The 12301-nt window shown below is 39.2% G+C and overlaps 1 protein-coding gene across 1 annotated transcript in view; it reads left to right on the top strand.

Annotated features, from left to right (window-relative positions):
• The window catches only part of LOC135559790 (uncharacterized), a 60218-nt gene that overhangs the window by 5815 nt on the left and 42102 nt on the right, over window positions 1–12301 (top strand). The window contains exons 4-13 of the mRNA XM_065000666.1: window positions 455–578; window positions 780–847; window positions 933–1133; window positions 8596–8919; window positions 9039–9260; window positions 9442–9798; window positions 10293–10511; window positions 10998–11056; window positions 11216–11393; window positions 12028–12114. Of these exons, the coding sequence (XP_064856738.1) occupies window positions 455–578; window positions 780–847; window positions 933–1133; window positions 8596–8919; window positions 9039–9260; window positions 9442–9798; window positions 10293–10511; window positions 10998–11056; window positions 11216–11393; window positions 12028–12114 (1839 nt within the window). The remainder of the gene's footprint in view (window positions 1–454; window positions 579–779; window positions 848–932; window positions 1134–8595; window positions 8920–9038; window positions 9261–9441; window positions 9799–10292; window positions 10512–10997; window positions 11057–11215; window positions 11394–12027; window positions 12115–12301) is intronic.

Here is a 12301-nt window from a genome sequence, read left to right as displayed (position 1 = left end):
TCTACATTCTAATTCTATCTCTCCTCACCTACAGTACAGAACATAGAGAGCATCACAGTTCTACATTCTAATTATATCTCCCCTCACCTACAGCACAGAACATAGAGAGCATCACAGTTCTACATTCTAATTATATGTTCGGTACTGTATGTGTTGGAAGATCGTATCATAGTTCTACATTCTAATTTTATCTCCCCTCATCTGGTGGGATGAAACATAATGCTGTCAAATGCATTTTACTATGTGAGATATGCTTTCAATTCAATTTAGCTTAATTAAACTACAGGAGATTGTACTTTTGGGAATATTCTATTGGTTCCTTTGTACTATTGGGACAATGGTATTGGTTCCATTGTACTATTGGGACTTGGCTATTGGTTACATTTGATGTATTTTGACAGTGGATGCTGTTGTTTGGATTTTGACTGTGACTGCGGTTTGTCCTACTGTCCAGGTGGTGGAGCTGGAGAGCACCAGACTGGTGATTTGGTACCCAGACCGGTAGGTCCTCTCCTCATAGGACCAACCTCCAACCTAGACCTCAACACCTCCTCAGCCTCCCAGTACGCCGCCACAGGGTAAGGACATCCGACTATCTGTCAAAACATCAACTATATATTATAAACGTATATAAGCATTTATAATGTTGTATTCTAAATTGTTACTAATCTATGGGCCATGAATTGTACAAAATGACAGATAACTGACAGAAGGTGGGGATGGAAGCACTTGTGTGGAGGTGCTTGTGTTTTCATACTGTTTGTGTGTCTCTCTCCCAGGCCCAGGAGGATGGCTCCCATTAATGGTGATGAGTGTTTCTTCTGGAGGACCACTGGCTGCCTGAATGGTGACAAATGTCGCATCAAACACAAGCCTGACCATAGAGGAAGAGACAGGAAACCATGGCAACCCTGAACACCCTGACCACCCAGACTACCCAGACTACCCTGACCACCCAGACTACCCTGACCACCCTGACCACCCAGACCACCCAGACTACCCAGACCACCCTGACCACCCTGAACACCCAGACTACCCTGACTACCCAGACCACCCAGACTACCCTGACCACCCAGACCACCCAGACTACCCTGACCACCCTGACCCACTGACCACCCTGAACACCACGCACCGTCCGGATATAACAGAGGGAAGAAGAAGAGGAGGAAGAGGAAGAACAGAATAATGAATGTGAAGATTGAGGTAGAGGAATAGGGACCGTGTACCTACCTTAAAAGGGAACAGAAAGCTTGGACAGAATGGGGGTGTTGGGGGGGCCACCACTTTTGTAGTCCTCTGACACACAGCACATACAGTATGAGTGTGTGAAGTGTCAATCAAAGTGAAGAGGAGTGCTCTGATTTCCTTTCCCCGCTCCCTCAGCCTGAGCTGATTTTGAATTGAATTGCAAATGAATATAGGGCCTGTTCCAGGCAGACTATATTACAGTCGCCTGCCAGATCTCACAATGCCTGGATAGGTGTTTGTGTTTAAGATATCAGTTAACCTGCGTTTCCTGACTGCGCAATCGATGATGTGGCACACAACCATTGGTTGCTGCGCACAGCTTGACTGCAATATAGTCAGCCTGGAACGCCCTCAGTGTCCATGCGGTGTTCTAACATCCACATCAGACCACCTTAACTGAAACAAGTAGTGTACTGCTGTGGATATTGGATCAAGGCCCGCATCTTCAGTTCAGTGATTTTATAATGTACATGATGTTCAGTGGACTAATTCAATTCAAGTTGACTAAAGTGACAATATGAGGAGCACAGAATGATTGATTGAGAGCATCAATGTAAAAAGACAATCTGTCTGTATCCTCTCAGCATGTGGGGGAGCTGAGTGTACAAATGACTTAGTGTTTTATTATGTCAATCAGTTGTATTCATTCATAATAAAAAATAATCAAATCAGATGTAGTGTCATTATTAATGTAATGTCATTATTCAGAAAGGCTATGGATACTGATGTTATAAAAACCAAAAACCGTTTTACCAACATGTTTGGGGAATGAACAGCATCCCCACCAGAACTAGTGTTTCTCAAACCTCTCAGGAGGGACCCATCTATCCACTCTCCATATTGTAGCCACCAATGAAGAAATACAAGTAGCCTATGACATATCAGACAGACATTTCTTGTAAAGTCCCTCTCTCTCCTCATGAAGATGTTCACACCGTTCTTAAAGCCCTTCACTGGCGTGTTGGTTGCCAGGAAGAGGCATCATGAAGACAGGAAGCCAGCTCTGCAGCACCTTTCAGCCCCTCAGTACATCTAGTTGCTGTCAACCACAGAACTCACATCATTCTGTTTCATTCTCTGCTTGGACAGTGAGCTCACCTCCCCTCTCTCTCCTCACGCTGTAAGTACGCTTGATGATGTCTATATTCTCATTATTATTGGTTTCTAGTCATCAAACTTCTACCAGGCATGACAATGTTTTATACTGCTGTTTTGTTTGTCTGTTAACCTAGACATACATAATGTAGACCTACACACAGTGTGTTTGTCTGTTAACCTACACATACATAATGTAGACCTACACACAGTGTGTTTGTCTGTTAACCTACACATACATAATGTAGACCTACACACAGTGTGTTTGTCTGTTAACCTAGATATACATAATGTAGACCTACACACAGTGTGTTTGTCTGTTAACCTACACATACATAATGTAGACCTACACACAGTGTGTTTGTCTGTTAACCTAGACATACATAATGTAGACCTACACACAGTGTGTTTGTCTGTTAGCCTAGACATACATAATGTAGACCTACACACAGTGTGTTTGTCTGTTAACCTAGACATACATAATGTAGACCTACACACAGTGTGTTTGTCTGTTAACCTAGATATACATAATGTAGACCTACACACAGTGTGTTTGTCTGTTAACCTAGACATACATAATGTAGACCTACACACAGTGTGTTTGTCTGTTAACCTAGACATAGATAAGGTAGATCAACATACAGTATGTTTCTCTGTTAACATAGAAATACATAATGAGACCAACATACAGTTTGTCTGTTAACCAAGACATACATCATGTAGACCTACATACAGTTTGTTTGTCTGTTAGCCTAGACATAGATAATGTAGACCTACATACAGTTTGTCTGTTAACCTAGACATACATCATGTAGACCTACATACAGTTTGTTTGTCTGTTAGCCTAGACATACATAATGTAGACCTACATACAGTTTGTTTCTCTGTTAACCTAGACATACATAATGTAGACCTACATACAGTTTGTTAAAAATGTTTGTTAACCTAGACATACATAATGTAGACCTACATACAGTTTGTTTGTCTGTTAGCCTATACATAGATAATGTAGACCTACATACAGTTTGTTTGCCTGTTAACATAGACATACATCATGTAGACATACATACGGTTTGTTTGTCTGTTAGCCTAGACGCACATAATGTAGACCAACATACAGTTTGTCTGTTAACCTATATATACATAATGTAGACCTACATACAGTGTGTTTGTCTGTTAACCTAGACATACATAATGTAGACCTACACACAGTGTGTTTGTCTGTTAACCTAGACATAGATAAGGTAGATCAACATACAGTATGTTTCTCTGTTAACATAGAAATACATAATGAGACCAACATACAGTTTGTCTGTTAACCAAGACATACATCATGTAGACCTACATACAGTTTGTTTGTCTGTTAGCCTAGACATAGATAATGTAGACCTACATACAGTTTGTCTGTTAACCTAGACATACATCATGTAGACCTACATACAGTTTGTTTGTCTGTTAGCCTAGACATACATAATGTAGACCTACATACAGTTTGTTTCTCTGTTAACCTAGACATACATAATGTAGACCTACATACAGTTTGTTAAAAATGTTTGTTAACCTAGACATACATAATGTAGACCTACATACAGTTTGTTTGTCTGTTAGCCTATACATAGATAATGTAGACCTACATACAGTTTGTTTGCCTGTTAACATAGACATACATCATGTAGACATACATACGGTTTGTTTGTCTGTTAGCCTAGACGCACATAATGTAGACCAACATACAGTTTGTCTGTTAACCTATATATACATAATGTAGACCTACATACAGTTTGTTTGTCTGTTAACCTAGACATACATAATGTAGACCTACATACAGTTTGTTTGTCTGTTAGCCTAGACATACATAATGTAGACCAACATACAGTTTGTTTGTCTGTTAGCCTAGACATACATAATGTAAACCAACATACAGTTTGTCTGTTAACCTAGATATACATAATGTAGACCTACATACAGTTTGTTTGTCTGTTAACCTAGACATACATAATGTAGACCTACATACAGTTTGTTTGTAAGTCGCTCTGGATAAGAGCGTCTGCTAAATGACTTAAATGTAAATGTAAATGTATGTTAGCCTAGACATACATAATGTAGACCGACATAAAGTTTGTTTGTCTGTTAGCCTAGACATACATAATGTAGACCAACATACAGTTTGTTTGTCTGTTAGCCTAGACATACATCATGTAAACCAACATACAGTTTGTTTGTCTGTTAACCTAGACATACATAATGTAGACCTACATACAGTTTGTTTGTCTGTTAACCTAGACATACATAATGTAGACCTACATACAGTTTGTTTGTCTTTTAGCCTAGACGCACATAATGTAGACCAACATACAGTTTGTCTGTTAACCTAGATATACATAATGTAGACCTACATACAGTTTGTTTGTATGTTAGCCTAGACATACATAATGTAGACCAACATACAGTTTGTTTGTCTGTTAACCTAGACATACATAATGTAGACCTACATACAGTTTGTTTGTCTTTTAGCCTAGACGCACATAATGTAGACCAACATACAGTTTGTCTGTTAACCTAGATATACATAATGTAGACCTACATACAGTTTGTTTGTCTGTTAGCCTAGACATACATAATGTAGACCAACATACAGTTTGTTTGTCTGTTAACCTAGACATACATAATGTAGACCTACATACAGTTTGTTTGTCTGTTAGCCTAGACATACATAATGTAGACCTACATACAGTTTGTTTGTCTGTTAGCCTAGACATACATAATGTAGACCTACATACAGTTTGTTTCTCTGTTAACCTAGACATACATAATGTAGACCAACATACAGTTTGTTTGTCTGTTAGCCTAGACATACACAATGTAGACCAACATACAGTTTGTGTGTCTGTTAGCCTAAACAAACATAATGTAGACCTACATACAGTTTGTTTGTCTTTTAGCCTAGACATACATAATGTAGACCTACATACAGTTTGTTTGTCTGTTAGCCTAGACGCACATAATGTAGACCAACATACAGTTTGTCTGTTAACCTAGATATACATAATGTAGACCTACATACAGTTTGTTTGTCTGTTAACCTAGACATACATAATGTAGACCTACATACAGTTTGTTTGTCTGTTAGCCTAGACATACATAATGTAGACCAACATACAGTTTGTTTGTCTGTTAGCCTAGACATACATAATGTAAACCAACATACAGTTTGTCTGTTAACCTAGATATACATAATGTAGACCTACATACAGTTTGTTTGTCTGTTAACCTAGACATACATAATGTAGACCTACATACAGTTTGTTTGTAAGTCGCTCTGGATAAGAGCGTCTGCTAAATTACTTAAATGTAAATGTAAATGTATGTTAGCCTAGACATACATAATGTAGACCGACATAAAGTTTGTTTGTCTGTTAGCCTAGACATACATAATGTAGACCAACATACAGTTTGTTTGTCTGTTAGCCTAGACATACATAATGTAGACCTACATACAGTTTGTTTGTCTTTTAGCCTAGACGCACATAATGTAGACCAACATACAGTTTGTCTGTTAACCTAGATATACATAATGTAGACCTACATACAGTTTGTTTGTCTGTTAGCCTAGACATACATAATGTAGACCAACATACAGTTTGTTTGTCTGTTAACCTAGACATACATAATGTAGACCTACATACAGTTTGTTTGTCTGTTAGCCTAGACATACATAATGTAGACCTACATACAGTTTGTTTCTCTGTTAACCTAGACATACATAATGTAGACCTACATACAGTGAGTGTGAGTTTTGCATGTGAATCTACGTCTAAGATATTTGGATGGTGTTTCATGTATTTAGGGTTAATATTTTACATGCATTTTTAAGTGCGGAAAAACAGCATGGGCAGTGCCATTGAGGGCTGTCTCCATTTTAAAGTAGTTCATTTACTCTTCTTCGTCTTCGGTGAGATTAATAACGTGGTTTCAAGTATAAGACTTGTGGATGCTATTTTGAGGCCTCTGAGAGCAATATATTCTTGGGGAGACTTTTTTGTAAGAGTGAAAGTAGGAGTAAGATTGATTGAGTGGATACTTCATAAGAGCTTTAGGAGTAGTATTAACATGAGACAGGGATGGTGGGTTGTGTTTAGGAGTAGTATTAACATGAGACACAGTGATGGTGGGTTGTGTTTAGGAGTAGTATTAACATGAGACACAGTGATGGTGGGTTGTGTTTAGGAGTAGTATTAACATGAGACACAGTGATGGTGGGTTGTGTTTAGGAGTAGTATTAACATGAGACACAGTGGTGGTGGGTTGTGTTTAGGAGTAGTATTAACATGAGACACAGTGATGGTGGGATGTGTTTAGGAGTAGTATTCACATGAGACACAGTGATGGTGGGTTGTGTTTAGGAGTAGTATTAACATGAGACACAGTGATGGTGGGTTGTGTTTAGGAGTAGTATTAACATGAGACACAGTGATGGTGGGTTGTGTTTAGGAGTAGTATTAACATGAGACACAGTGATGGTGGGTTGTGCTTAGGAGTAGTATTAACATGAGACACAGTGATGGTGGGTTGTGGTTTTGTTGGTTTAGATGCACACACTCAGTGTGACTTCCCTGTTCTACTTTCCAAATGAATGAGGGCATCATGAGGACTGGAGGCTGCAGTATTGTTGAGATGCCAGTAGGGGGAGCTCTAGTCTAGAACACTGAACCTTCAGTACCACTTTGATGCAGCTGATGAGGAGTGATGGTCATGGGTGTGTAAATGGAATGGGTTCTAATTGAATAACATCATGGAACTTTGACCTGTATATACAGAACTCTGTTATAAATAGAATAGTCAACACATTGTTTAAAAGACCACAGTGAAAATTGACACATTTTTAAAATATAATTAATATATGCCCAGACTTGTCTTTTACACCATTTCTGTTCAAATACAGTAACAGCCCTTTTCTGGTGTGTTGGTCTGGATGCCATGTTAATGTCTTTAATAAACAGGAAGGACAGTTCTGCATCCACTACTTGTGTTCTGACTGCTTTTATAAGGTTTCAACACTTACTTCTTGTTTTCACTCACTAACAGACAGTTGACTCACTGTACAAGACCTCTCCTCTTCACTTCACTCTGGAACTACTCTTGACAATATCTTGAAATATAGTCTTTGGTTATTTGTTTTTAGTCATAAGTCTGTTTAGCCTCACAGCTTGAGGATAGGTGCTGTCATTGAACCTGGTGGTCATACTTTAGTCACTGGCTGTTTAACCTCACAGCTTGGGGATAGGTTCTGTCATTGAACCTGGTGGTCAGTCTTTAGTCACTGGCTGTTTAGCCTCACAGCTTGAGGATAGGTGCTGTCATTGAACCTGGTGGTCAGTCTTTAGTCACTGGCTGTTTAGCCTCACAGCTTGAGGATAGGTGCTGTCATTGAACCTGGTGGTCAGTCTTTAGGCTGCTGTACAACTTGATGGACCGTAGAGGATTGAACATTTATCCTCCTATATTTGGGGTTCTGAGAATAAAACAGCTTCAGAACAATCAATGTAGAAATATGTGTTTACAGTTCTACAGATCTGTTCAATAAGTTGTTGTTGTTGATGATGCATTTATTGTATCCATTATGAAGTTTTGATGTTTGCATCATACAGCATATCATCTTTAATAGACAGACGTAGACAGACATGCAACACATCACACACATTACAAAAAAGTGGAATGGACTTACATACAGTATTCACATAGACAACCATATAGCACAATACAACACAACACAATATGAGCCTGGTTCATTTTCAGTAATGAGGCCCTGGACCCCATTTACAGTTTCTACTTCAATGTATCAGGTGGAGTTATTCACCAGCTATAGAGTGAGTTGTTGTTTATGTTTCTAAGACTGCAGGGTGGGAGATGCAACAATGGCCTTGAGAACAGCAGGAAGTGTGTTGGTGGTCTTTCTCTGGTCTGTAGCAGGTATGGTCTCATTCTTATCTTTTAGTTGCTCTGTTTATCAGTCTACAGACATTTCTAAAAGGATAAGAATCATAATGTTATTCTGGTGTGTTCTGTTAGGAGTCTCCACTTCACTTTAAATAGTTATCTTTCACACCTCACTGAGTGATGCTTATCTGTGGTTTCCATTCACAGTCAACTCAGCAACTATGGCAACAAAGTGTGGACAAACCTTACTGTCAGTGTGAGCCAAAAGACCTTGACTTCATTCTGATTCCCTTTTGTTGTGTGACTGTGTTTCAGGGATTCTGGGTCAGAATAGCAGCATTGTGACCTACACCAAGAATAGTATCTGTACCTTGAAGGGGTCAACAGTGGATGTGTCCTGCTCTTACACATATCCCAGAGGTCAAACAGTCACAACAACCACATGGTATAAATGGAATAGTTTGACCTGGACTCAAATCCAAGATAAATATGAGGATCGTATAGAGTACCGGGGGAATAAGGAGAATGACTGCACCCTGAGAATCACAGACCTGAGAGAGGAGGATTCAGCATCATATTACTTCGCATTTACAACAGGCTCAAGGACATCTGGCTCAGATGTCACTCTCTCTGTCACAGGTTCTGTAATCTGACATAAAGAGAACAGTTACCACTTCTAATGATTTATTACATTTTCAATGAGAACTTGGAAGGGTGCCGACTGACAGATGTTCTCCATTGTTGTTTCATGACTACAGATCTAAAGGTGACTGGGGGAATGTGGACAAGAGGGGAGTATTGGACGACACTGACCTGTAGCACCACCTGTACTCTGACTGACAACCCCACCTACATCTGGTACAAGAACGGACACAAAGTAAAGGAGGACACTTCCAGCCTGGACTCAGACTCCTTTAGTGATGCAGACAGTTACTCCTGTGCTGTAAAAGGCCATGAGGATCTCCTCTCTCCTGCAGTGTGTGAGTGTGGATTCAACTCAGTATTCTAGTATAACTTTTCAAGTGTAATTATTCTGTCTAATAAACAGTCCTCATATATAACACTTAGCATAACAGTAACACAGGATGGCAGAACTATTTTGGATTACTGATGCTCACGATCCCACTGTGTAAATCATGCTTTCTTATCATTATATTTCAGTTGTCCAGGGTCAGAGCTGCAACAGAGTGACTTACACCAAGAGGAGAATCTGTGTCTTGAAGGGGTCAACAGTGGACATATCATGTACTTATTTCAGTCTTTATAACATCACATCATCACTCTGGTTTAGTCCAAAACAGAGTGACAGCTGGAGGGATGAGTTGATCCCTGAGGACCTAACCACAGACCCAGGGTATGCAGGTCGTGTGGAGTATGTTGGAGAGAAGGAGAGAGGTCACTCCACCCTGAGAATCACAGATCTGAGAGAGGAGGACTCTGCTGAGTACAAGTTCATATTCAACACACAAACCTCAGGATGGGGGTACAGCTTCCCTGGAACAACTCTGACTGTCACAGGTAACACTGGATCATGTTTATACATACAGGATCATGTTTATACACACAGGATCATGTTTATAAATACAGGATCATGTTTATACATACAGGATCATGTTTATACATACAGGATCATGTTTATACATACAGGATCATGTTTATACATACAGGATCATGTTTATACATACAGGATCATGTTTATACATACAGGATCATGTTTATACACACAGGATCATGTTTATACATACAGGATCATGTTTATACATACAGGATCATGTTTATATACACAGGATCATGTTTATACATACAGGATCATGTTTATACATACAGGATCATGTTTATACATACAGGATCATGTTTATACATACAGGATCATGTTTATACATACAGGATCATGTTTATACATACAGGATCATGTTTATACATACATTTCTATTAGATGTTTAATTATACATGTTTTTATCCATAATACACTATTGGTTTAATGATGTTATTGTCATTTACTCTGTATTCAGACCTGCAGGTGAAGGTGACTCCTGCCACAGAGGCAGGGAAGAGGACACTGACCTGTATCACCACCTGTACTCTGACTGACAACTCCACCTACATCTGGTACAAGAATGGACACAAAGTAAAGGAGGACACTTCCAGACTGGACTCAGACTCCTTTAGTGATGCAGACAGTTACTCCTGTGCTGTAAAAGGCCATGAGGATCTCCACTCTCCTGCAGAGTGTAAGTGTGGACTTTTACATACAACATTTGTTTCAGGTTGTCAGACGATCATTATTTAATTTGCTGTGAATGTGACGTCCACTTCTGCTTTAGTTCCGTATGCTTTGCCACGCAGTGTTGAATGGGCTTCAAGATATATCATCAAATTCATGAAAATGCAGTCAATGGATGAATTTACTTCTACCAAATACCTTTCATTATTCATGTTGTGCCTGTACACCATTGCACTTCTATCTTTGAACACTGAAGACCCATGAAAAAAAAACGACTAACGTTTATAAACTACAAAGCTGAATGATAGTCACTTCCTGGTTACTTTCACAGCATATGATTTAAACATTGTTGTTTTGTTTTTTCATTGATACTTGGAGGTGAGGTGCCTGATTGGTGTCACTCGTTAGTCAGAATGTGTTACAACTGTGGGGTTTTATTTTGTTTGCCTCTTCTTGGGTAAATGTTGTGGGCGCTCATGTCTTTTTGTTCCAGTTGTTGTTGACAGTACATTTTCAATGGACTCCCCCATGAGTGTCTTTCAGAGCCCACTGGTCTCATTTTTGTCTTTGTCAGTGACTCTTTTATTAATTCCCATTTTTGTTTTGGTTACATTTGAGGTTTTCTTGCTGGGGAACGTAACAGCATAAGTGTATACAGTAGATATTGTAATTAAGAATTTTATAAAGGTGTTATATTGTCTTGTATTTCAGGTCAAGTGTTGGAGTGTGACTTACACCCATCAGAATATCCGTGCCTTGAAGGGGTCAACAGTGGACATATCCTGCTCTTACACATGTCCCAGTTACCATGAGATCAAACAAGCTTTCTGGTTTACTAAATGGTCTGGTATGGAGGCTGAAGATCTGAGCTCAGTGCCAGGGTATGAAGGTCATATAGAGTACCTTGGGGATAAGGAGAGTGACTGTACCCTGAGAATCACAGACCTGAGATTGAGTGACTCTGCTGGGTTCAGGTTCAGATTCATAACATCTGGAGGAAAGGGTTCTGGCTCACCTGTCTCCTGACTGTCTCAGGTAATCTGTCACTCATCTCACATCTATGACACATATCTAGATAGCTGTACTGTGAGTGTTGTTTTGTATGTATGCTAATGAGAATGTTGTGTTTTAATCTGTTTTGATTTTAAGGAACCCAGGACTTCCTGGAAAACAGTGGAAATTATTACAGAGTTGACTGTCCTGTCTAAATATATCAAATGAATGACCGTAATGACCTTATTTAAGGGCAGTCATGCAGACACTGCAGTGTTATGTAACAGGGAAAAAACATATAATATTTCACATAATAGGACATATATAGGAGGAGAATAATGATTTGGTTCCTTTTACTCTAGATGTTGTGTTGGAGATGGATCCTACATCTGTGTCAGAGAGGGAGAATGTCACACTGAGATGTAGAACCAAATGTACACTGGACCCCATCACAGTCTACAGTTGGTATAAGAATAGACAGCCTATACCAAACAGCAACACCTACTCTCCTGTCTATATCCTATTCTCAGTCAGCAGTGAGGATACAGGCAGATACTCCTGTGCTGTAGAAGGACATGAGGATCTCCCCTCTGCTGAAGAGACTCTCACTGTCACATGTAAGTACATGGGGTGTAAACCTTTAGTTAACTATAATAACATTGTAGTGACAGAATTTAGCTCCATATGATACTTGAATTGATCATCTTCAGTAGGAAGGTGAATCTAAAAATAATTGTGTGGAAAACTACAATTGTTTAAAATGTATATCACATTTTTAACTGACCTAATTAGTTATCTTTTTTA

Source organism: Oncorhynchus nerka, linkage group LG15, assembly GCF_034236695.1.
Source record: "Oncorhynchus nerka isolate Pitt River linkage group LG15, Oner_Uvic_2.0, whole genome shotgun sequence".
Lineage (NCBI taxonomy): Eukaryota > Metazoa > Chordata > Actinopteri > Salmoniformes > Salmonidae > Oncorhynchus > Oncorhynchus nerka.
The sequence above is the reverse complement of the archived record's forward strand: the minus strand, read 5'-3'. Positions and strand labels throughout refer to the sequence as shown.